The following is a 26690-nucleotide window of genomic DNA, read 5'->3' as shown; positions in this document are numbered from 1 at the left end:
TGTTCTATGCGTTGTTCTTTGCACGGACGCAGCATATTACGCATGTAGACAAACCATTTCGTACATTTGTACACAAGCTCAGATGAGTCATTTATCCTTGTGTAGAGGATCTGTGGTGCATGCATGCATGTTGGACTTTTCTATTCACGAGGCTTTTGTCCAACATGTCTGATCAATCACAGCTCAGTCAAAACAAAAATTTCTTCAACTTTCTCTCCCATGTATTGGTATACAGACTAGTAAAAAAAAACTAGTGACTAGTCAAATTCCATCAACATACAAAGGAGGTAACTGGTACTGTAGGTGTACATCTGGCGTATCAATCACCTCCAGTCAAAGCATAAACAAGGCAATTCTGAACTGTTAAAAACAGTCACTTGATTGATTTTGACTGCTGTGATGGCGTAGCTGAATTTGCCAGCCAGAGAGGGAGGGTTCATGGCTGTGAGTGGCACAGTCAAAACATTACAGGGTGAAGCACAATGGATCGGTCTATTATGAAATCAACTTCCCTTCCCTCCACGCTGGGCTTGTGAATATTCATGTCGGCCTGGCAGCAGGTCCCTGGATCTCCGAGTAGAGCGCCCCCAGGGAAGTCTTGAACTGCTCCAGCTCCATCTCCAGCGTGGAGATGCGGTCCAAGGTGGCGAAGAGTTCTTGTAACTTCTCCTGGATGGCTTTGCCGTTTCCCTCGTACATCTGGAACATTGCCTGCTCGAGGCTTTCATAAGAACTGGATGCCTGGGTTTTTTTTGTAAATGAAAACAAGTGGTATACTAGTTTAGCAAGCTTGAACAATAATAGGGAGCAATTCATAACACTTTTTGTGTTTGATGGAATTTTGCAGCTGGGAGATGCAAATTTTATTATGTGTTTTTCTTTGTTTTTCTCTTGCTTTTTAGTGGCTTGTTTAACCTCACTTTTTATACTAGGAATTTCCAGTAATTGTAAGCCATTTCCAATATGAAATATAAAACTTTTTTTTTATTTGTGAGTTTCATATAATCTGTCACTCAGAACAAAACATGTTGATTTTGTTCTAACCAGATATAAGACTAGTCTTTAAAAGAAACAACACATTTATAATTTAAATAACACAAGATTATAACAACTTAAAATTAATTTAAAACAACCTTATGACAAAGATATCTTGAGGACTAAAATGTCATGCCCTCTCAAAGGTCTATAAAACTATTTGTAATTGCTAAAAAAAATAAAAAAAAAAAAAACTATTTGTAATTGCTAATTGTACAAAAAGTTTCTAAGGACCAAAAGTAATCAAGTCGTCAAGTCCATTGTAAATTTATCAAATCACAATTGAGCTGGGCAAAAGCAACAGTAGATGCACCCTGAAAAAGGAAAACTTCAAAGCTATGATATCTCTTGAGGGCTTGTTAAGATGTGCGAGTTGCGCTCAGGCACTACGCATGCACTCTGGGCTCCTTTGACCAATAGTGTTACCAAAATGTGGGAGCGCCTTTTCTTTAAGAAGGTGTGCATTAGCGTGGCATCACCTCAAAAGTGGTTTCTTATTTTTGTTTCGACGGATGACACCATTATCCTCCTCGGAGGGTTAAACTTACTTGTAGCTCCATCGCTTTCTTGAAGTCAGCCAGCAGAGTCGTGTCCCTTTTTCTCTTGGCATTGATGTCGTTGATCAGTTGCTGGGTGCGCTGGTTCAAGATTTCCCTGTTGACGGAATTTGACATTGGGGGCATCTGCTGCGTCTGAGGCATCTGCTGTGCTGAGGCCTGCAGCATGGAGGTCTGTGGGAACTCCTGAGTGGGGTTGGTGAAGCTGAGCGGGATGTCACTGCAAGCTGACTCAGATGGAATGCTGCATGAAGTTAAGGAAGAAGAAATTGTTGGTTTTTTTTTACTAGGTCTAAAGTTTTATAGATAAAGTTAACGTTGAATGTAGTTCAATTGAAAAATTGAATTAACAGGAATATACATCATTTGCTTTTGCTGTAATTTTCAGAAATGGATGGAATTGGGGGGTTGGAAATATATAGCAAATATAGTTACACTGACTTTTTTGAGGTTTTGGGTCCGAAAATGCTATAAAAACCAAGAAAAACAATCATTTTCCTGTAGTCTGGTTCCCTGACTCCATTTAAGAAGAAACAGAGCAGTTTACATACATTGGGGAATTGTAAGGTCAGGGAACCAGTCTAGCTGGCTTGTACCCGTTCATGTGTGTAATCGATTGCAAACAAGTGTGATGGTCAACTGGGGCCAGTATTTGAAAAATAGCCAGTTTTTTTCCAACGCTGGTCGGCGGATCAGCATTGGAAATTGATACAAAGATACCACTTTTCTTGAAAATGACAGTGTACCAGGTGCCATGATTTTACAGGATGCTTTACACTGTCATTCACTAACAGTCCAGCAAGGTATTTCAAAATGATTTGGTAGTTTTATTTTTTGATGTTTGCAAATATTGTATTTTCCCTTTAAAGTTTATATAGGGAACCGGTCCCTAATTATTTCGACTCTTGTGCAGGCACTTCCTCTGCACATCCACATGTATGATGAATGTGTGCACAAGATAATCAATTTGCAGAGTGAACGTCTGGCTCGATGGGGAAAGTGCTGGACTGTGGTTCCAGTCACCCAAGTGCGAGATCAGTGCCTACCATTTTAGGCCCCCCCAAAAAAATATTCGGTCTCTGGTCAGACCAAAGATCCAGAATTGACGTTTTTTTTTTTTTTTTGCTTTTTTTTTTTTTCTTCAAGCTTGGATTGTACAGACAAGGTGGGGTACTATTTTGCTTTTTTGGTGTCCTCATGTACATTGGTGTCCTCCATAATTTGCCTTGGTGCTTTCGATCATTTGCCTTGGTGCAATTTCCCATTCCTTGGTGCTCTTTGGTAAAAAAAATTGAGGGGGTGCGGAAATAGAGGGCGCTGTTGGAGCTACCGCAGAACATTTTGGGGAAAAAAAGATCGACGCGGATGATTAAAATCGACGCGCGCGCTGACCAGAGACCGACTTATTTTTTTTTTTGGCCTTACATGTAATTTTTTTTTTTCTATTTGATTTTCCCAAAAGTGCAACAACTATTCTTCTTCATCCGTGGTTGTAAATCAAACCCTACATTTAATTGTCAAATACATGTATTTCAACTTTTTTTCTAATTGGCGGCTCTAGAGGATTTTTAGTTAAGTCTGAAATTGCATTAGGTCTGATTCCTGTCCCGGTACAAGAGGTATTTTCAACCAGGGGAGAATCCGACCACGTGCTATTATTTATTAAGCACAAACTTTGGGTCTGACTAGGGTTGATTATATGGTGCACACAAAGTGGGTGCGTGGTCATTTAATAATTAGATCTCGCACTCTAACTTACATTAGGCAATGCTGGTTTTCAAATATGTGGTCGAATACTCCCCCATAGGCCCTACTGCCAAAATGACAATTTGTGTTTGTCGTTTGTTTGGTCATGATGAGGCTACCTTTGCTCAAGAAAGTCAGCTCTGTCCGGATCAAACTCTGCCTGGCCCTGGCCTTCACCAGACACTGGCTGGGCATGCTGGGTCTGTTGCTTTGGAAGACTTAGGCTGTCCATTTCTGCTGCTGCTGAATATTCTTGCAATGTTTCCATGTTCTATGAAAAAGCAGTTCAAACTAAAGGGAATTAAAATGATTGGTAACTAGAGACTAGGCTATAGCTAGTGTTACTGTAGTGTTAGTATTAAAATACTCGTTAGAGTAGAGTGCCAAACACTCAGTTTTGTTGACAGTGTCAGTCACTAACTTCATCAATCATGAACTTAGACTCATTTGTGTTGTGAATAAAGTAAGTGAAAAGTTAACTAGGCCTAAATTAAATAGGACTAGCTAGGCCTTATCACTATCATCAGTATCACATCAGCATGATCAGTTACTGGCATTGGATTTGCCATAGGCATAGACCAGGTTGGACGACGTCTTCATTGCATTATGACTAGCATTGCCCTTGGTCACGTAACCGCGTAAGGCCTACTTTCTCTTTCTTGACCGCCCAACTTTTACCCAAGTTAACTAGCCTATTCCTACGTTCATCAACTTTTATATCGCAAAACTTAAAAGCTGTAAAACTGTTGAAAAAAAAATGCACATTGATTGTTACCTTGTTGTTACAGCTTCAGCATCAGAGCAGACGAAAATAGGCCTTCGCTCTAGGTACACAACTACTGGGGGCGCTGTTTTAAAACTTTTGACCAATAGTTTTTCATTGTACATATCCCGAACAGAGTATATTTAAATTGCGATTTCGTGTTGTTAGATAAGAAGATAAGAATACCTTGTTTGGGACTCAACAGTCTGCCACCGTTAAACTACCCCGATTGGAAAACAAAGATGGCTGCCATCGTGAAGTCTCCGAATGATACACGTGAATATCGGTAAGTCTATTTTATCCCGTAGAGTAAATCGTAAAGGTAAAACTATCCGATTTTTCATGTTAATAGAAAGTTCAAACTTTAAGATGTTAAAAAATGTCCAAATTGTTCAAAATGTTCCCCGCTTGAAGAAGGTCAAACGATTCAATTGGTGCCCAATTTCCGGACACGTGTGTACACTATGTAGGTATGTGTCTGTCTCATTTTAGCCACACAATGGCAATGCCATATGTCCCGTTTCTAGTGGAGCAGAAAATCAATTTAAGATTGGAATTATTTTGTCACTTATAATCATAATTACACAATCCCGTCTAGATCAACTCAACTGCTTAATATAATAATAATAGGCCTATTAAACTAAAGCAAAATAATGTTATTAAATTGATTGGAAAAAATGTTGCAACCAACATGTAAGTGACGCCACTTCCGCGATTGATTGTGTATGAAGTCTATGGAGAGTCAAGAATACTTTCTAAATTTCCTAACAACATTGGAAATGTTTCTCATCCCAGATTCATATCTTATCATTTTTGCAATGCAATGACTGACATTCATTGAGCATGTTCATGATGTTGAGATGATATATGAAGAAAAAAGGGGCGTCAGGTTGAAACATTTTTCCCAATTCATTACCTACAGAGGTCTAGTTATCTTGTAATTTCGGGTTGAATATTCTGACAAGTTTCTGCTGCCATTGTTCATGAAAGCATCATGCTGCAATTGTGCCCTCACTAGCTTACACCAAATTTTGGCAAAGTGCATCAGCGCGGTACGGCTGTTGCCTGTCATTCAGTATTGGTCAAAAGTGCATGTATGCGGCCTACTTAGAAAATGTTCTTGACCCTTCACAGACTTTGTACACAACCACTGAAGTGGTGTCTGGATACCACATGCTTTCCTTTATCGAAAATAAAGAGGGGCTCATAACTACACGATTGCCATTAGGCCTACTTGAATCTTCCACTTTCTAAAACAAAAATCTCCCCAAAAAGCTGCCTTGGTTTAATGGTTGATCCATAACTCTTTAACATTTGGGAACAATAGTTTTAAGGACCTCAGAACTAAAATTGTTTTGACAAATCAGAGTTTTTACTCTCCACATCTGTATTTAAACATCGCAAATGCTTCACACACTACTTGATGGAAACCATTGCTGATCGTTGTATGCAGGCCCCGTTATTTCGGATCAGTTTGATTTTCTACAGAGCATGTACATAGAGAGGGCGGAGATATTTTTAATTTTTCCAGTAAAAATGTTTAGCCAATATATATTCTTCTGCATGTTGGAATAACTTATTATAATCTGTTTCAAAGTGATTGTTGTATATTGAATTAAAGGTTATAAATTGTTTAAGCAGTCATGTTTTTGAAACTTTTTTAGGGTGGTTACATTGTCCAATGGGTTGACTGCCCTCCTGATCTCTGATTTGGCTAAACGGGGGCAAGGAGATGAACAAAATGGCGCAGCCGAAACAAACAGTGAATGCAAGGCTTCTGACGACGAACAGTGTGAAAATGATGAGATTGCAATGGAGGAAATGGACGTTGGGTCCACCCCCGGGGACCGTACCATTGGATCATCAGAGGCCCCCGATGTGAACTCAGATGCATTGGAGGATGGGTCCTTTCCATTGTCCGATGGGGGAGCAGAGGATGAAGAGGACGAGGAGATGATGGAAGAGGAGGAAGATTGTGAAGATGATGCTGAAGCTGATGAAGACGTTGAAGCGAGATCAGTGCGGAAGTCACAGTCCAAACAACCAAAGCTGGTAAAGGCAGAACTTTCATGATGTCATAATCATTGTGTTGTAAGGCCATGAAAAAACAAAAATTCTCATTCAGGCTTTTTGAAAAAAGGAAGGAGAAGGTCCCCTTTTCTCCCAAGATGGATTCTTCAATTTTCTTGACTTTTTTTGCTGGTACCATTGTGTCCAAAGAAGCCATCACCCTTTCTATCAGAATTGTACTTACAAACAAAGCTATTTTTTTTGCTGAAAAAAAAAACCCCAAACTATATTGCAACTATACGATTAACAAAAAGAAAGGAGGCTCAGGCAGGCAAGAAAAAGGAGTGGGCGGGGACGAGAAACTGGTTTAGTTTTTTTTTTATTACTTGGTGTTACATCAAATTGGGTAGCAGTGCAGTGAGTGAAAAATAACATGCCTGTATACCTTTAGTGTGCAGGCATGGGGTGAATGTCACTCAAAATGTGAGGTCACAAAAGTAGATCTGGATAATGTAGACTTAGCCCCTAAGAGCAGAAAAACATTGAGAGCAGCTCAGCTTAACTAATTTAGCTAAAACAACTCTCCATTTATTTTCAAGAAGGCTCCATGACATGTCACCAGATAAGTTTAAGGGCTTGCTTCAATTGTAAAAGGACACATTTCTTCAGCCCTTTTTTCACCACGCAAAGGTACAGTTCGGGGAGTCACAAATTATTAGAGTAGTAGAGTAATATACAGAATACAACGTCACATTCACTCAACTTACATTTGTATTTTTACAAACAGGGGTTTGCGTACCCAGAAAAAAAGTAGTAATATTAGCATTGAATGACGTTCAGAGTACCTCAAGAGGCTTCCGGAGAAAAAAAGTTAACATCAATTAATTCAAACTTTTTTCTTATGTTGTACAGACACAAAAGGCATTTTTGTTTTTTAAATCACAGGACTAATTCAATATATTTGTATTCTCTTATCTGCCATCGTACATTGACCCATGATGTTAATGTGTAGGCAGCGGCAGCTCTTAGCATTGGTATCGGCAGCTTCTGTGAGCCAGATGATATACCAGGACTGGCACACTTCCTAGAACATAGTGAGTCATTCCAATCACTAGTCATCATCCTTTTGTAAAAAAGTATTAGCTTAAAGGTAGTATGCAACACTTGCTTTTGCTTTAATTTTCAGAAATAGATGGATTTGGGAGTAAGTATTCTGTAGCAAATAATACCTGTTTAAAGTTTGTGTTCATAGATGATGGAAAAACCAAGAAACAACAATTCTTGTAGTCTGGTTCCTTGACCCCACTTTAGACGAAACAGAGCGATTTATAGACATCAGAGAATTGTCAGGTTAGGGAGCTAGACTAGCTGGCTTGCACCCGTTCACGAATGTGCAATTGCAAACATAATGTGGACTAACTAATTTGGTAAATTGGGGGCAGTACTTGAAAAAAGTCAGGTTTTTTTCCAATGATGGTCGGCTGATCATCACTAGAAATTGATACAAAAAATTTCACTTTTCTTGAAAATGGCACACCAGATGCCATAATTTCACAGGATGCTTGAGACTATTTACTTACACTCAAGTTAGGTATTTCATAATAATTTGTTTTTGGATATTTGCAAATATTAAATAACTTGATCCTTCAAATTCTAAGGGGGGGGGGGATTTGCATGAGAAATACTTCCCAAATTTGAAACATTGCACTATGTATTCTGCTCAAGTGCAGTGTGTTCCATTCATCCAAAGCCCCGTTAAAACAAACTTAGACTCAACTGTTTTGTAAACAAAACAAAAAAACTGATAATGAATTGTTAAAAATGATGGGTATATCAAATCGTGTTTCATTGACAACCAACATTATTTCATGATTTGAAGACTACCCTTGCTGTTCATAGTCTTGATGCCTGAAAGATGACATGGATTGTTGTGACTTTACGTAGACCTACCTGATATTTGATCTGGAACTTATGGTGATTTTTATTTAACTTTTTTAATGTATTAATTTTTCCCTGTTTTTGTAGTGGTCTTCATGGGAAGTGAGAAATACCCAGATGAGAATTCTTTTGACGCCTTCATCAGGACGCACGGGGGTTCAGACAACGCCTCAACAGACTGCGAACGGGTAACTCTTTGCTTCTCAAGCAACACAGAATTAAATCAATGAATGCAAAATCTGTTAATTAATGATTTATATTCCTGCTCCTTGCCACTTTGGGGAGTGATGTGGCCTTGTGGTGTGGAGCATTGAACCCATGGTCTGAAGGTAATTCTGCAGGTTGTGGGTTCGAGTCCAGCCTGCGGCTATGGTGCGTGTGCCCTTGGGCAAGGCTTTTTGTCACTCATTGCTTCTCCCCACCCAGGAGTAAATGGGTACCTGTGAGGGCAGAGATGGTTATTGAGAGATGGTTATTGTGATTGATTTTTGCTGCTTTGCCCCGAAATGGCAGAATCAAGCTGAATACTCCCAAGGCCTATGGATTGTTTTTTTTAAAGTGGCTCTCACATACTCCTCAATTTTTTGTCTTTCTGATCCAGACAACCTTCATCTTTGAGGTTCACCAACAGAGCTTCCGCGAGGGGCTGATGCGCTTTGCCCAATTCTTCACGGCACCTCTCCTAAAAGCCAGCAGCACGGACAGGGAGCTGGAGGCAGTAGACAGCGGTAAGCCAAAGCAAGTCAGAAACTGTATGCAAATATGTTTCAAGTTGGGGGAGAAGGGGAAGGGGAAGGGGGGGGGGGGGCAAGTGGGAAGGCGGGGGGGGGGGGGGGGGGGGGGGGCAAGTGGGAAGGCGGGGGGGGGGGTAAGTGGGAAGGGGGGGCAAGGTTGGGAAGTGTTGCATTCAGAACTTGTATCCCATTTTTTGAGTGTGTGTTTCTCTATTAAGGTAAACTCTTATGTACACTTTTCATTTTTGGTAAAAGAGTCTTTGGTATTTGGATGACCCTTGTTTCAGTTATAAAATATTATATTAACTTTGAACCCTGTGCCTATTTCCTAGGATGCATCCTCAATAATTCAGTTTTCAAAATCCTCCAACTGTTCCCATGTTAAAATTGAATACTTTCTTTATCTTCAAAAATCATCCGTTATTTCTTGAATTTGTTCAGTGGAGGGCTGACCAGTGCCTCCATCCTTCAAAATTCTCCAAAACACTTTGACATGTAGAATGTTCAAGCAGTGCAGATGGTATTCAGTATAATGTAGGCCTACATTTATATGCAATGGGCACTTAACAGGCATACAGCCCTAATCCTCCAAAATCTGCCAAAAAGCACCTGGCTGATTTAGGAGGATTGAAGAGGGTTAGGGTCAATCAAATAAACCACAAGGAGTAAGGTTCATTCTTAATCATTGACAACTTGGAGATCCGCCGACATAGGGCTGGAAAGCTCAGTTGGTAGAGCATCGGTATGTTATCCCAGAGGTCGCAGATTCAAATCCCGCTCCAGTCAATTTCTTTTTCTTTGTTTTTTTTACCTGGACAGAATTCCAGATGAGTTTACCGAGCGACTACCATCGCAAGCAGCAGCTGGTTGGGGCTATGTGCAGAGAGGGTCACCCTATGGGCAAGTTTATGTGGGGTAAGCCACATTATACAGCAAATCACCTGTCTAATATAGCAAATATTCAGTTTGAGACTGCCAAGTGTGCATTGTAGAGAGTACATGTATGTACAACTTTGGAGAATTTGAGTGATGCACCATGAAGAACGATTCTGAGAAAAAAATTGGATACCTTAATGTCAGAGCATTGTGACAGAAGCGTCAACTAACACCTATTGGTCGTCTCAGAATCACCTCTCTATACTAGACAGGCACTTTACATGATGTTTCCGCAAACTGTGTTAAGTTGTGTACAATAAGTTAGACAGCAGCCAATTTCATGAAACGTTGTGCTACTCCGTTTGCTTTTGCGTAACAAATTCTGAGTAGTTCATGGAATTACGCTGTTCCTGGGGCGCTGACTTATTCAACAAATAATTGTACATCTTACGCACTTGTTTTGGGGATGTAACTTGCAAGTTCTTCTTCAAGAAGTCAAATCTCATCGTACCTGGGGGGACAGATCTTTCTCTGTTGCAGCACCACATCTCTGGAATCAACTACCTCTTCATATCAAAACCTCCACTTCTATTCACTTATTCAAAACATCTCTCAAAACACACCTCATGTCGAAAGATCCGTTTTTTTCGTAATTAAACTGATTTTGTTTTGTTTCGTTTTCATTGTAATAGCGCCCTGAGCACCTTGGTGGATATGTGCGCTTTATAAAACTTCGTTATTATTATTATTATTAAGTTCCCTTTGGTTAAAAGCATGCTGTGCCGATTTTTTATTTTTTATATTTTTCTTTTACACATTAAGATTTATAATTGGATATTTTTATCAACAGGTAATTCCACCACCCTTAAGACACAACCGTCTGCCAGAAATATCGATGTCCAGCAACGCTTAATCGAGTTCAGAAAGCGAGTATACTCAGCCCAGTATATGACTGTAGCTGTGCAGTCTAGAGGTATGTGTTGTAATAGGCTAGTTTTTGTAGCAATATTAGCAACTTCCAATTCTCTGAACTAGCTATACACTGAAATGTGTGGCCTCCTGGTCTGGAGCATTGAATTCGTGCTCTGCGGGTAAAGCTGTAGGTTGTGGGTTCGAGTCCAGCCTGCGGCTATGGTGCATGTGCCCTTGGGCAAAGCACTTTGTCACTCATTGCTTCTCTCCAACCAGGAGTAAATTGGGTACCTGTGCGGGCAGAGATGGTTATTGTGATTGATTTTACCTGCTTTGCCTCAAAATGGCAGCATGGAGCTGTATATACTCCCCAGGCAGCTGAGATGGTTTTTGGAATGTTTGATTGGCCCAATGAGCAGGGTAATAATGATGTAGCGCCTTCAGCATCAATACTGGTTGATGTGTGTGCTATAAGAATACACATTATTTTGCACATTGTTATAATGTTTGAGCAGCGCTAAAAAAAAGTCTTGTCAGCAAAAATACTGTAGTGAATATATTATAGACATGGTTCTTACAGGCATGGAACATTTCCTCGGATCAGCTGATTTACTTGTTTTAACTTCACAATTACACTATTAAAAATAAAAAACAATGCATAATCTTGTAAAGCTGGCAGTTGTATGTCTCGATCTTTAAGCTTTTCTGGTTTGTCTGTTTGTCTAGTTCTTTATTTGTTTGTCAGTAAATTGTTTTCTTTTTTCTTTTGGCTAAGAGGTGTACATTTGTCTTGTCATCAACTTGTCTCTCAGCTCATAAGGCAACTTCATTAACCCTTACCCTACTAGACCCTCCAACGCATGCCAATATGTGCCTCAAGAAAATCTCCTATGTTTTTTGCATGGCCCTCCAATATCTGCCATGTCATTTCAAGGGTAACTGGACAGGCACTCCAATACATGCCACAGAGAACAATGAGAGTCCTCTGATAACAAAGTGAGTGCCCCCAGCTGGTCAGTATCAGGCACCCTCCAGGGCCTCCAACTCCTGCCAATTGGAGCCTTCACTGTTAAGACAAACTATCTGCCAATAAACTGCAGCTGGAGGGCATTGGCATAACCAACTGACATGCAGTAAACTACCCTCAGAGAGTAAGGGTTAAACTTGGTCTAAGTATCCCCTACAAAGTGGCTCAATTTCTGTAACTTTGTCAAGATTATCTGCTGCAGCCTATTGGTGAATTCCATTAATTTGACTTTCCTTTTACTGCTTTGTGTACCCCTCTCTCTTCTTTTTACAGAGACACTAGACACCTTAGAAGAATGGGTCCGGGAATCTTTTTCAGACATTCCAAATAAGTAAGTTTTGTCAAGGTTTATACTCCAGAATTCTTACCCTTCCCAGTTACTGTGTCTTAAAGCGTAACATCCGTAACGGTCGTTGACAGCCCTTATATCTCATTAATTAATTCAGCTAACATTACATGAACCATGTCATGTTGTACATTAAGGCCTAAGCTAGAGTTGTACCAAATATATAAAAACAATTTCTTTCACTTCAAGTAGTTTACTTTGTTGTTTCAAATTGGTTTTAGGCTCTGAATGTAACATCCCGTAATGATGGAACTGTCCAGGATTGAAAGTGTTGAAACTAAAGGGTCATTCTATAAATTTGGGGTCCAACTTTGTTTGTTGTCTCTGTTACATCTCACATCAGATTTTGCAAATTCAGAACACATTCTTTAATGCCTTTTACCTCCAAGCGGAATTATGTAATATAAAGTACCTGCTTAACAAATAAAAAATAGTTTGAAGTCAATTTCAGTGATATTTCCATGTCAAATTACACACAGGTCAGGTGTAACAGAGACACCAAAAAGTCACACTTTTGAACCCCAAATTTATAGAATGACCCTAAAGCTCTCCACCGGAGACCCTTTTTCCCCCCTCTCTAAATCTACTATTTGAACTTCATCCTGATTTTTTTTCACAGTGGACAGAAGCGGCCATCTTCTGAATGTTGCGGTGAACCATTTTCACAGGAGAAGTTGCACAAATTGTACAAAGGTAAAACAAATGTATTCATACTTTTTTTCTGACGTAACACAAAACACTTTTGGGTTTCGTTAAAAATTCTGCCTTTCTATGTCCAAGCAGTTGATTTCCCCCAAAAAATACAGTATTGGTTTCCTTCTTTTGAAACTACGCATTTCTGGAATTTGATAAGTATATCTAATCATTCAAGGAAATAAATATTCCTTATGCTTTTCCTTTTTTTTCCTTCTCATTCTTAGTTGTTCCTGTGCAGAAAGCCCACATTCTGGATATCACATGGTCATTGCCCAATCAGCGGCAACATTATCGGTCAGTATCTCATGCATATTCATGAACAAGTTCATGTGGACTAAGACCATGCTAAGCAAACTTAAAAACAATGATCCCACCCAAACATCGTTGCTTAGCATATTATGTAAACTTTAAATAAACCTTGAACAAAAAGCTGGTGTAAAGAAAGAAAATAAGTCATGTTGGAAACGAAAACCGAAAGCATCATATTGAGATAAGAAACCCCATTTTCTAGTCAGCACAGGCAGGTGATGCCAGGTCACTGAGGTTGAATTGTGAGGTTCCATAAGTAAAAGTAAAAGCGAAGGTACAGTCTGTCACAAGCAAATATGGCCCATCTGGCCAGCATTTCCGTGGCACGAAACAATTAAAGATATTTCTATTCCCCAGGATTGGATGCCAGTCCAGCGCAGGTTACTCCCCAGCTAATGCCGGTACCCATTTATACTCCTGGGTGGAGAGAGGCAAGTGGGGATGAAGTGGCTTACCCAAGGACACAACATATGACCAGCAGCTGGATTTGAACCCCTGACCCTCTGATAATGAGTTATGAACTCTAACCACTTTGCCACGCTACCCATTAGGTGTTGCAAAGCCCCATCTTAATAAGCCAGTTTGGTATTCCAACTGCGCATGTGCACATCAATATTTGACGATTAATCTTTTGGGATAAACGTTTCATCGTATGCGTGCTAAAGCACAGCGGGGTACCAGCAAAATTGAAGAGATTGTCGTGTTCTGAAGTAACAATTTGCAAAAAAAAGTTTGGGCAGCGAAGTGTTGTTAGGTGTCTTTTGTGTCCAAACTTTTGTGCGAACAAAAGTTTCCATCTCTTTTCGATTGCACGAAAATTACACAGAATGCAGATTCGGTTACCATGGCCCCCATAGCCTGGTGTGCATTTATCTGCCGCGTTTATCCCGAAAAAACATTGTTGAATGTTGTGCACCAGACTATTTTGGAATACTTGGAAGTGGCTTATTCATGGATGCGGTTTTGTTGCCTACATTGATGGCTTATCTTCTAATTGAAGATGTAAACCACTGAACTACCTGTCGTGGCTGATCGGACATGAAGGACATGGAAGCATCCTAGCTCTGTTGAAAAAGAGGTGAGTTAAGTCCAAAACAACCCTCATTTTTCTAAATTTCAGCAGCCCTAGTCCCCTTCCCCCATTACTTAACCCCCCCCCCCCCTCCCTAAAGCTCAACACCAGGGACTCTCTCACAGATCATCTTCAGACTAGCTTGTAATTGACTTGATAGTGCGACAGATAGGTGATGGGATTGTGCCTTTGATGATACAAGTATGGAGTTTGGCACACAGTCAGAGTATGTCAGGAGAAAGATATTTGGCTATAGGGCCATCGCATTTGTCCTTTGAAAAAAATATAGGTAGAATAACAAGCAATGGCAGCCATTTTGAAAAATTGGAAAATTGCTTGCGAAGCCCGGTTCATACTTAACGTGAATGCGAATGCGAAGCGAATTTGACGTCATGAAACATTCGCTGCGAAATTCGCCTGAGTTGAAATATGTTCAACTTTTACGAATATGCAGTGCGAATACTTGCCATGACATCACAAATTCGTGTTCACTTTTGCCTTCGCGCTGAGTATGAACCGGGCTTTATTCTACCTATATTTTTTCAAAGGACAAATCTGCGATGTGCCAAATACCATGCTTGTATCATCAAAGGCACAATTGCCCGAAATATTTCCCCTATCTGCCCCACTATGACAGTGGATGACTTGTGATTGACTTGTGATGGCTTGTAAGCAGTTGTGATGGGCTCAACCACCTTACTACTTATTTTTACCACTGAGTGCACACTTATGAACAGATTCTGTAAGGTTTACAGAATGCAGTCTGTAACATGTTCTGTTGTCGCTCATGCAGGGCCCTTGCACTGAGTCTCTTCAGTGGTAACTCAGACACCGGTTTTGAGCACAACGACACCCATGCCATGTATGCGATATCCATCACCTTGACTGACCAAGGCTTCAACCAAGTGAAGGAGGTCAGTCCTTGAAAAGTTTCCTTTTTTATTTCAACTTCATTTGGGGAACTTTGTAGTCTACATGTGAGGAAGGCTAATTCCTTGATTGTAATGGCACCTACTTCCTTGATTGTAATGGCACCTACTGATCTCTAATTACTGACTTTAAAAATTTGTCAGTATCACACACAGAAACCACTAGGATGCCATCTTTGTGGTCCAAAATCAGTGTGCTGTTCTGTTTGCTCCAATCTGTACATATGTAGAGATCAATGACTGTATAGACAAATCTGATGGCAGCCATTTTCTGCGGTGGCGCAGGGTCGCGCGAGTCGCGCTCAGGTAGTACGCACGCACTCCAGGCTCCTTCGACCAATAGGAATACCAAAATGCGTGTGCCCCTCGTCTCTAAGAACACATGCAGCATGCGCTTGAGCATGACACCACCGCAGTAAAAGCTTCTAATTCTGGTAGCCAGATTCCAGTGTAGGCTAAATGAACAGGGGCTATTTTGGGGGCAAAAAGTGACTCATGGTGGCTTCATAGCTCTGTGCACAGTGGTAAACAATGCCCTTTCATGGTAAAAACCAATCACTGGTGTCTTGTGTTCAGCCTCTTTGAAATGTTTTGCATCTAATTTTGTTCCATAGCTGAAGTGTACAAGTTGGAAATTGGCAGTCTTCAGAGTTCATACATACTCTTCATATGCACTCTTCAGAACTCCTTGGAAGACTTTTTTTAATAGAGACTACTAAAAGCCTGCACCACCTTTTACTTGTACTCAGTAATGGTTGATTGTTTTTAATCTTGAAACAGGTGTTGGCCATTGTTTTCCAGTACATCAAAATGCTGCAGACAATAGGACCACAAGAGAGGTAAACACAAAGAAAAGACAATGATTCAAGCCATTATTGTAGAAAATAATAAACTGATTCCAACCTTTAGCTATGTTGTCACCTAAGCTTTGAAGAAATGTTTTGGTTAAACTCAAAAACACTTGTAATAACTATACATTACCTGTATTGCATTGTAATTACTCATTGATGAATCATAAGACCACATTGCACCGGGTCGGTTTGAAGTGGTAATTTAGAGTAAGAGGTACTTTGGGTCGTTTAGCAACTATTAAATTCATTATATTTCAATTTTACCAATGTTCATCGTGAGTATATGCATAGGTTATTGAAATCAATGCCAGTTTACATTTTCATAGCAAGTATAACTTTCCAATTTATTTAACTTTATAATTTTCCTGGGAAATACAAAGAGATATGCTGAGCATCTCAATAACTTCACAAACCTCTGTATTAAATTTCGAAGACTCTGTTGGCCAAGAAGTTTGCTTTATATGATTCTGTGTGTTTTCTTTCAGAATATTTCAAGAAATCAAAACGATTGACGATAATGACTTCAGATTCAAGGAGGAGGTATTGAGTGTTTTATTTAAAGAGGTTGTGGAATGCTCGAAGACATTTCCGTCATTTTTCGGGTATATGTAGCCTAGGGTGTGATGAAATAAAAACGACTATTGTTTCTGTCATGAAATGAATACAAAAGGTACTTTTGAGAGCTGTTTTTCAGGTCCTGTTTCGACCCGAACGTGCAATTTGTGTAAAAGTCGTCGTTGGGGGCAGCAAACAAAACATAGTAAATCGTGACGTAATAAACAGGACTGGTTTATACTACGCTGCATCGGGAGTCCTGTAAAAAGGCAGATTTTGGGTTTCAGTCAACCTTGTCTGGTTGGGATGTTGTGTCCATGGGCAAGACACTTTGTCAGGAATCGCTTCTCTCCAAAGAGTTTCATGGGTGTACAAGCATTACATTCGCTGTGTGGACTTCCGAAAAAAAGATGTCCACATAAACCAGGCAGCGGCGACGTTGTGTGGACTTGCCCACGTCCACACAAGGTTTCCCCATCTCTAGAAAACAAGTTTAGAGACATTTTGGGGTTAGGTTTGGGTGGCAAAATGAAGAGAAACACTAAAGGGAATCAAAGGAAAAAAAATTGGGTTGAAAGAGTTTTCACAGTGGGAGTGAATGAGTTATCACGGGGTTTTCTTAACTACACGAAAACAAAGGAATGTTCAAACTAGGTATGTAACATGGGTGTGTGTGTGAAGGCAGAGATGGTTATTGTGTTCGTAAAAGACATTGCCTTCAAAATGGCATTGAGCTGTATAGTCTCAAGGGAGCTGGATGGTCTAAGGAATGCCTTTGGGCTGAGGAACAGGTTTAACGTAAAACACTTTGATCCTTATTAAAAGATATCAATTGCCATGTGTGTTGTAATCAGTCTTGCCTTCTCCTGCTTTTTCCTTTTCATTTTTGCCTGTGGCCTGTGACCTTTGACCCAGACCGAACCCATTGAGTATGTGGAGATGGTGGCAGAAAGCATGCAGCTGTACCCTACGGAAGAATACCTCACAGGACCCTTGCTGCAGACGGAGTACAACCCACAGGTAAGTTGAGCTAGTTGTCTTTCTGAAAAAATTATAAAGACTTGGAAAGTGTCCCCCCTCAACCTGAAAGAGAGAAGGACCATTTGAGTGCCATCTTGCCTGTAGCTTGCTCGGGATTAATGTATGATTGATGTCATACGACTGGCCCTCATCTATAAAGAAGCACCCCTTCCTTAAAAAAAAGGAAAAGAACAAGCTCAATCAGAAATATCTTGGAAGCTGCGGGCCAACAAATTCGTGTTCATGCATGAGTCAAGTGATTGTGCCATGTAATTTGTGGAAGGAGTAGTGTTTTGAGTAAAAACAAAATCAGGTTTCTGACCCCAGTGACCCCATATGACATTTGACCCCAGTGATCCCATGATGACATTTGACCCCAGTTTGGTCATGTGACATGTTGAGGCTGGGCTACTGATACTTTTGATAAAGTTGGTTTGAAATTGGTCAAAATATGTAGGAGCAATAGACAATATAAATGTTTGTTAGTTTAAAAGTAAGTAACTAACTAACAGAGAGAGATGATGATTTGTTGAGCTGCAATTCCGCAGCTAAAAAAGGACTAACCACATTCAAATAAATTCTAACAGTGTTTGATGCTGAATTAGCTGTATCAGTGAAACTCGTGTCTACGTTTTGTTCATTACTATGGAAATTTCTTTTTGCAGGTAAACCTAAATATGCCCTGAAATGTCATGAAAATACGTCAATGGGAAAACTGAAATAAAGGGCCGTGGGTGGTTTGTCAAGTCCAAACCCATTTCAGTCACAAGTCAAAGCACAAATTCTCACAAGTCAAATCAAAAAGTCATCTCACAAGGGGACGAAAAATGATGGAGGAATGCTTTTGTCACAGTTTTATGAAAATAACCTACCACTTAATTGGCAAGACCTCTGAGGCATTGCCTTCTCAATAAAGGATCCAATTTGCCATTTTCCCCGCCTTGTAGGCCATTGCCCTGTGCACCGACCACCTGCAAGTCCACAATGCTAATTTCATGCTGCTGTCCAAGCACTTTGAAGGCCAGTGCGACAGGAAGGAGCTGTGGTACCAGACCGATTACAGGGTGGAAGATGTGCCTGAGGAATGGAAAAACCTTATTCAGAGTGAGTAACAGACTATGATAAAGAAATAGTTATGCTGTAAAAAAATGTCTTTTAGAGAAAAAATATCATCAATATCATTTTGAGACCATTTCAAGATCCATAATTTGAAATCTGAATTGGAACAAACAAACTATTAAATGTTTTAAAAATTAAAGATTGAGAGTCTTTGGTCATTTACATGTACATTGGACTTGAATCCACAAAAGGAGCATAGAGTCGAATTTGCCATTTTGCAGTACAGTGGGGCAAATCCAACATTTGAAGGGAGGGTCAAATTTTTTGTTTCCAGGTAAACCTTACTCTGTAAGTCCTGCACCCGATTTCATCAAACTCTTCGTAACTTCCGATTCATCGCAGCGCTGCGACGCGTCGTAACCCTAAAATGCCTCGCAGCTGCGACGCGTCCTACGATCCATTTCACAAAACACGTCGTAAGTGCGACGCGTCGTAGGTGTATTCATAGCACAACTCGGTGACTGTTTCAGGTATTAAGTCGGCGTACAGTAAATAGTCGTCTGATATTCAACAAAGAGTCGTCGGATCTCAGCTTGAAATTTGTTAAAACGTAAAACAAAATGGCGGTCGTGCGATGCAATTTTGAAGGAAAACAAGCTCTCAGTGGACTGTATAGCTACTTTGAAATTTCAACTGCAATATTCCAGTCTAATTCAAAATTATTCAATGAATTTTCTATTTACAACTTTACATACATTGCCTCGGTATTATAATCTCGTTTATGTAATGTTTATGGCATTAAACTGGCTAAGAAAGGGACTCTTCTTATTTTGCTATGACCACTAGACACATCGCAACTTTCGTGAAATGGATGATACGACGCGTTGTGAGTTGCAACGTGTTACACGTCGTAACTCGAGTTGCGAAGCGTCGCAGCGCTTCGTGAAATCTGGTGCTGGTCTACATTTTCTCGTTTTTTGTTCTATCAAACATCTTTAAAACCTACTTTCTTCCTGTTTTACTAGTTGTCTTTGTTCATTCACTCTAATACAACAGTGGGATGTTTAAATGCCATTTTCTCAAAACTTACTTCAGTCAAGTAAATGGTCTACATATGTGTTACTGATCTCAGTACCCCCAAATGTTGTATACCATTAGAAAACTCTTGTTCTGCAGAATCTAGAAACAGAACTATCTCAATTCTTAGAAAGTCTTTACTTTATGTTCATTTTGTGGTGATATGAGCATTTGAGATCATTGAAAAGACTGATGAAATCTTCTCTTTTTCAGATTTGGAATTGAATCCTGAGCTTCACCTTCCAGAACCAAATAAATTCATAGGTAAGTACGAAGAAAACAAAATAACAATAAGGTTGTGGATTTTATTTAGGTACATGTAGATTACACAATGGTAAGTATAAGTGAGATGTACTTGAAACCAGAAAGAAATTTCTTTGTTATTCTTCATGTCCTGTTATTTGTGACCTTACTTGAGATTCGTTTGTGATTTGACTTGTGATGGACTTTTAATTTGTCAAGTTATATGTATAGAAATAACATGGATATTTTCATAATCAATTTTCAGCCACAAACTTTGACCTCAAGTCTCCAGATGTGCCAGACAGTGAGTACCCAGTCTGCATCTTGGATTGTGAGCAGAGCAAGCTGTGGTACAAACGAGACACCAAGTTTAACTCGCCACGAGGTAAAATGCGCAGTGCCGACAGTTGACGCTATTGACTAATGATTGACAAGTGATTCACTAAGAACTCTTTTAGTAACACTCCTTTTTTTCCCAGGCGCATTAACAGAGATGAAACTTTTCCAATTTTCATCGGAATTCTGTCTTTTTCAAATTTTCATAAGATTGGATTGTTGCGTTGGGGTCATTTATATCAAATTTAGGTTTGCCCTTTTTCAAATTTATTTCTAAAATTCTGCATAAATGCATAAATGATAACATTCACTGGCAGTTGTTGGAAGAATAAGACGATAATGTCCGTTTTTTCCCACTTACAATAGTGGAATTTGGTTGAATGAATGGTCATGAATAACAACAAGTTAGGGCACTTGTCTTCAGGACTTTTTCCTCGACCTTCTCAAGTTAGAAGTGAACTTCTTTGTGGACGAGTCTGTTACTCTCACCGTAATTCAGGCTTTTTATTTTTATGAAAACACTGAACATGTTTCTCGTCGTAAAATTTCGTTTGGATCTAAAATAGAACAGAGGCGGTGTCTGGAAATTGGGCACGAAGTGTATCGCACATACCTACATGTGTAATACTTACATGTACATGTGCGGCGCGGCCCAGATTTCGGACACAGAATTTTGTTCAGCCTATTTTCCGATTTTTTTTCTCCAATAGGCCAGTTTTATCCGTGGCAGTAAACCCCCCTAAAACACGTTTGTTATAGATTTTGAGGTGCTCCCATATCCACTGAGCATACATTAGCAATGGATCTCCATTAGGTTAGTAATGGTTACATTTTTACTGTCTTGGACAGAAAGATTACAACAGACTCTCCCTTTTTTGCTTTTCTGCATAGTTGTCGAAAAGAGTGTTTTTTCCCTTCTGATTTCACTCTTCTTTTCCTTGTTCTTCTACAGCAAATGCCAAAGTCTTTGTACACATTTTTCTTCAAAGCATTTTTACATTGAAAAGTATCGTAGCAAAGTAAGACTTGGCATAGACAAAGACCCTGTACCATAGTTGTGTCTTAAAAATTAACATAATCATGATGTCATCACATGTCATGTGATGTCAGCTTAATATGTTGTGAGTACAATGTACATACCATATTGTACGAAGACATTGTGGTTAAAAATAAACCTAAAAAGCAGAAAAGCCCTATTTTCTGTTCATAAACGGACATAGACATCTGTTTTTGAATTTTTTTTCCTCTCCATCAGGTTACCTGATCTTCCACCTGATTACTCCCCTCGTCTATGCATCCCCGGGGAATCTCGTTCTCTTTGATTTCCTGGCCTCCATCTTGGAACACAACCTGTCAGAGATTGGCTACGAGGCCGACGCCGCCCAGCTGGAGTACAGCTTCAAGACCGAAGAGACGGGACTGGTTATGAAGATGTACGGCTTCAATCACAAGCTGCCGGTGAGTGTTTGTCTGTCCCTCTGTCTGTCTGTTTGTCAGTGTTAAAAAGCAACTCCACAAGATTATCAAGACATTTAACCAAATTGATTGAACAGGGACATTGACAAACTGGGGAAATTGCCAACATATAGCTCTAGATAGCTCAGTTGAGAGACTTTGCACATTTCGCCATTTACTTATTTTTCCGAATAAAATCAAATGATATTCAGCATGTTATAACTCGAAATTTTGAAATGATATTACTGAGCCGTATTTTCTGCTTCACAGCTTCACGCCATCGAATTAACTGGTTTCCAAATACAACATGGTTTGAGGGTGGATAGTAAATATTAGCTCCCCAAGGTATTGGAAATTGACAGACTAGTTCCCTAGGCGAAGCCGAGGGGACTAGTCTGTCAGCTTCCAATACCGAGGGGAACCAATACTGACTATTCACCCCCAACTAAACCATGTTTTATTTGTTTTACTATACCTCATACATATTCGCAAAAACGTCATGAAAAACATTTTCTCGGCAAAATGTTGTGCCCCATCTTTTCATTTAGCTGCTGCATGCTGCATGGGCGATGATCGTGTGTGTGTACTACCCATGTGCGCTAGTTCCATGATTGCTTCCTAACAGTGCATGCGTAGTAGACTAGTGCACCGGTAACCAGTACAATAGGCTACCATGCATGCGCATGTAACCTGTGTGTGAAACCTTGCGTTCGCGCTTAGTAAACAGCAAATTTAGCGGCTGACAGGTGATGGTGAATGGACCAGTGAGAACTTGGCTTTTAATCATGAATATGTTTATGGTATAGTAATAATTGTTAGTAACACATTAATTCCCCTATCCAGTACACTTATTGATTACATCTGTATTGCGTTCTGTCACCAGCTCTTGTTTGACACCATACTGGACTACATAGCCAACTTCTCAGTAACACAGGAACTGTTTGATGCTGTCAAGGAATCCATGATCAAATCCTACTACAATCACGTCATCAAGCCAGGAAAACTCAACAAGTGAGTCAGATCAGAGTTCTGTTTTGAAAACCAAAATGACCCTTTAGTACCCATTAGTCCCTGTATACCACCCAAAAGCGCCCTGCCTGTTACAGGCCAATCTGGGCATGCTATCAATTCTATCATGAAGGCCCCCTTCAATGGAGCAAGCATTGTGCTAGCTATTGTTCAGATAATCCGAAATGGGGCAGTAACTTTTACCAATAGTTTGCACAATTGTGTGTACAGTGATCACATCATGCCCGGAGTTGTCTATACAATGTAATACAAGTGATGATGGGTTATATTAAATTAAATTTAGTGGCCCTTTGTAAAAGCAACTCTGATGGTGTGATTTTTTTGTTGGTTTTTAAGGGAAATGTTTTAGAACACATTCCACAGTGTGAGCTGATGGTTCATGTTACTGCTGCTATTTCAAAACACTGTTCACAGTGATGGCACATCTCACCACTGAACTTTGCAAACTTAACAATTTATTGTAATAATAATAATAATAATAAATATAATAACAGGTTCTTATATAGCGCTTTTAACTAAGATCAAAGCGCTTTACATTATTATTACCCCTGATCGTAGGGCCAATTAAACATTCCAAATACCATCTCAGCTCCCTGGGGAGTAAACAACAGTAAGAGCTGATCTTTGTCCGTATTTTTTATGAATCCCTTTTGACATATGAATCCCTGAGGTTTAATACCGTAGCGTTTAATGCCAATTATTTCATGGATTTTTCATTTTCTCCAATCTCACCTGATCTCTAACTTTGATCTGTGTAAATTTCTCACCAATCATTCTCACAGATTTCTTGTAGCAAGAAGATCCTCCCCCCCAAAGATATTTTGTGAGGCTGTGAACTACAAATATGAATTAATTATTAGAACCAAAGAAAGTCTCAGGCTGTTATTTTGTTCTTCTGTTGTTGTTTTTCAGCGATGTGAGGTTATCCATCCTGCAGCAAGTCAAGTGGACGCCGGTGGACAAGCGCTCGGTGGTCAACGCAGTGACTAGAGAGCAAGTCTTAGAGTTTGCCGTCCGCTTCAAGGAGTTGCTGTTTATTGAAGGACTGGTGCAGGGAAACTTCACAGCTAAGGTGAAGATGACCAAGGAACATTTGAATGTGTTCCGTCAAAAACAGTCTCTTCTGTGCAGCTGGGCAGAAGTTTTTTTATATATACATTGGAACATCCTTATAACGAACATCGCGGGATCCACAGAAATTGTTCGGTATAGGGATTTTAAGCCGATATTTACCAGCTTGTGGTTTTTTCACACATTAGTGGCGCCCTCTTTTGACCATTGTTATAGTGTAGTTGCATTCACAAACTTTTCAATTCCATAAGCAGATCTTCACCCTGTACACCCTGGTAGTTACTGAAAAACAATTTTGAACACCTTATGTAATTACACAGGTTTTGAGCTCACACAGGTGGCTTTCCCTTCTATTCCTTGGGGAAGTAGTAGTCATTTGTCGCTCTTCTGTTGACATTTTTCAAAAAGAATGTTTGGTATGTTTTGTACACAAAAATTAAGAGCCAAGGATGATGTTCGGTGTAGCCGAATGTTTGGTTTAGCGGTGTTCGGTATAGCGGCTTTCCACTGTATAACTACAGATCTTCCCTTTGATGGTGACAATTAATTTAAGTTTTGGAAGCAAACTTTCTTTGGCCCATCAGGCTGGCATTTATCTCCGACCTTTTTTTGCATAAAATGAGTGAGAATATTTCAAGTTGCACCCCAGATAATGCCAGTACCGCTGTATACTGTTTGGTAGAGAGAGGCACATGGAGATGAAGTGGCTTGCCAAGGACACAACATATGGCCAGCAGCAGGAGTCGAACCCCAGACCCACTGATCATGAGTCATGAACACTAACCACTAGGCCACACTCCCCTCAACCATTTATAGTGTACATGTAATACCATCTGTAGTTTGTCAGGCATTTGAATTTTGAATTTTAAGGGTTTTTTTTTTTGGGGGGGGGGAGTTACACTGAACCTTTCATTAAAAGCGATGTTTCCTCTCTTCCCACAGGAAGCTCTTGGCTTCACCGAGTCCCTCAGCACCAAACTGGGCTGCACCCCCCTGCCCAAAGTGCAGATGCCCAAGACCAGGGTCGTCCAGCTGCCCTCAGGGGGTCAGGTGTGCAAGTCAAAGGTTACAACGAGAAGGATGCCAACTCGGTGGTGACCAACTACTACCAGGCTGGTCCGGGACGATCAGACGACTCAGTGTCATCGATGTACTTATCGTAAGAATCTCAGTGAAATCTTGTTGATTTTAAGCACAGAAATTTGCTAGGCATAAATAATTATTCGCTTAGCAACAACAGGGAACCAGCAAATATGTCATGCAATGTACATTGCTTTTGACTGGTTCTCAGTTGATGTTTGCTTAATTACTCAAAATTTGATAATTAGTATTTTTTTTCCCACTCGGCAGCTTTGAAGTCAAGTCCTGTTCTTATGTCAATCAATCTGTCAGTCCATTTTAGTGGCGGTCTGTTTAACTAGTAAAATGTTCATCCTTCACCAATCATTTCGACCAGAGAGACACATCTTATATTCCTTTTTGTCCTGAAGGGGTTGGGGGGGGGGGGGGGGACTTTAGAAACTAAGTGGGGGGGTGGGGGGGGGGGGACGTCATATGAAAGTGCATTCAGTATGATGTACATGTATATAGAAGTAAAGTGTTAACCGTCGTATACCTGTATGAAAGTTCTCTGGGTCGTCCAATTTTGGGTTATCTTATAAATTGGGGTCCACTTTAAATTTTGTCCTGTCCCTTTTACATCTGACATTCTTGATTTTATAATCCTGATGCACTCCTTAATCCAACCCCTTCAATGATTCAGTAGGAACAGTCCTTACTCTTGCGAAATTCAACACCATACTGTTGGACTCTGATTATGGTGGTATGCCTGACCCCATGTAAAGCATAATCAGTTTAATAGTGCAGTACTCACTCCAACAGACTCCAACAAAACATGCACTTAGATTTTGAATGGTTGGGTTGTTAAGGTTAATGCAGTCGTCCTCGGAGAGCGAATATGAATAGCACACTATCTACCCAATAAATTGTAACAAAAAATTATTTGAAGTCATTCTTAGTGATTCTTGCATGGCAAATTAGATCGCTCGGAGGTACATTGGGACTGGAAAAATAAGACACTTTGGTACCTAAATTTATATAATGACCCTTTTATAAAAGGCGTGTCTACAAATTGGGAATATTTGGATTTTGTTCGTATGCGAACACTGCCTTGTCTAGACTTTCCTTGCCTTCCAACCCTGGTGAACCCTGTTTGAATGTACTACTCCTCATTTCCATTTGATTTTACAGACGATGATGGAGGAACCCTGTTTTGATATTTTGAGAACTCAGGAACAACTAGGGTAAGTTTGAGCATTTTACAGCTCTTTAAAGTTTGGAAAATGACTGTAAAAACCGTCAACTTGCTTTTATATAGTGAACAATTGTGTGAGTTAAAAAGTGTATGTTCTTGTAAGCCAAGTCTTCAGAACTGTGTTTGTTATAGAGCGAAGTTACTTTTTTTTGTCTTGTACAGGTACAGTGTGTATCCAACCTGTCGCAACAGTTTCGGCATCCTTGGGTTCTCTGTAACCGTGGCAACTCAAGCTACTAAATTCAGGTCAGCTTTGAGTTTCCAGTTCTAAAATGTGCCCAGGGAACCATTAACTCTACTTGTGATTTTTGTTTTGTCCTGCAAGATTTTAAACAAACCCTGGAATAATGAATACATTTCTTACAATACCACCTTAAAGCTTATAAATTGGGCTTTCACATCTAAGATTTTAAAAGTGCTATATGCAGAACTTCTTTAAAAAATAGAGGTTGCTTTTTGGGTTTCCTTTTTCTTTTGATCGCCCTGTATCCGCTCCATTCACAAGTACCCCCTCACCGGCAAAGGAAGTACAGTTGGGGGTGCGGGCCACTGCGTGTACATAGAACAAATCCCCTGGTGTACGCGCGTCACACACAAGGAACGGTGCGCGTCAACCTGCGAAATGTACCGCCCATGGGACGTCGTTGCTAGGTAAAAGGGCGCCCTCTTTTGGTAGCGCATAGAGCTCATACACCCACGGCATTATAATCTCAGAACCCCCCCCCCCCCC

General features: G+C 40.1%; 2 protein-coding genes across 4 annotated transcripts; one reads left to right on the top strand and one right to left on the bottom strand.

The window, feature by feature from the left end:
- LOC119723019 lies at nt 1–4346 on the bottom strand. Of its 3 annotated transcripts, none has more exons than XM_038193495.1 (4): nt 4288–4346; nt 3458–3609; nt 1584–1836; nt 1–741 (listed from the first exon to the last, which is right to left on the bottom strand). In XM_038193495.1, the coding sequence occupies exons 2-4, from the start codon at nt 3604–3606 to the stop codon at nt 541–543; spliced, it is 603 nt and encodes a 200-aa protein (XP_038049423.1). In that variant the 5' UTR covers nt 3607–3609; nt 4288–4346; the 3' UTR covers nt 1–540. The 3 variants fall into 3 exon arrangements, with proteins under 3 accessions (XP_038049423.1, XP_038049422.1, XP_038049421.1); XM_038193494.1 differs by lacking the exon at nt 4288–4346 and adding an exon at nt 4114–4151 and having other exon boundaries at nt 3458–3629; XM_038193493.1 differs by lacking the exon at nt 4288–4346 and adding an exon at nt 4114–4151.
- LOC119723243 (nardilysin-like) lies at nt 4281–26231 on the top strand. The gene is given in 26 exon segments (XM_038193808.1): nt 4281–4387; nt 5766–6153; nt 7124–7205; nt 8137–8237; nt 8651–8777; nt 9603–9698; nt 10510–10632; nt 11872–11929; nt 12564–12637; nt 12865–12934; nt 13950–14027; nt 14815–14935; nt 15731–15789; nt 16287–16341; nt 17272–17376; nt 18324–18480; nt 19726–19776; nt 20021–20140; nt 21347–21549; nt 22430–22557; nt 23488–23647; nt 24589–24703; nt 24706–24768; nt 24771–24805; nt 25897–25949; nt 26123–26231. Coding segments are annotated over 26 exon segments (2775 nt in total). The 5' UTR covers nt 4281–4343.
- The last annotated feature ends 459 nt before the right edge of the window (nt 26232–26690 follow it).

The sequence above is a fragment of the Patiria miniata genome, unplaced genomic scaffold, assembly GCF_015706575.1.
Source record: "Patiria miniata isolate m_02_andy unplaced genomic scaffold, ASM1570657v1 HiC_scaffold_16, whole genome shotgun sequence".
Classification (NCBI taxonomy): domain Eukaryota; kingdom Metazoa; phylum Echinodermata; class Asteroidea; order Valvatida; family Asterinidae; genus Patiria; species Patiria miniata.
The sequence above is the reverse complement of the archived record's forward strand: the minus strand, read 5'-3'. Positions and strand labels throughout refer to the sequence as shown.

Excerpts from the sequence above, each read along its gene's own strand:
- LOC119723019 (XM_038193495.1), bottom strand. The coding sequence starts at position 3,606 with ATGGAAACATTGCAAGAATATTCAGCAGCAGCAGAAATGGACAGCCTA. Across the intron at positions 1,837-3,457 it reads GCTGACTTTCTTGAGCAAAG|CATTCCATCTGAGTCAGCTT; the intron begins GTAGCCTCATCA and ends AACTTCATGCAG. Across the intron at positions 742-1,583 it reads AGAAAGCGATGGAGCTACAA|GCATCCAGTTCTTATGAAAG; the intron begins GTAAGTTTAACC and ends AAAAAAACCCAG.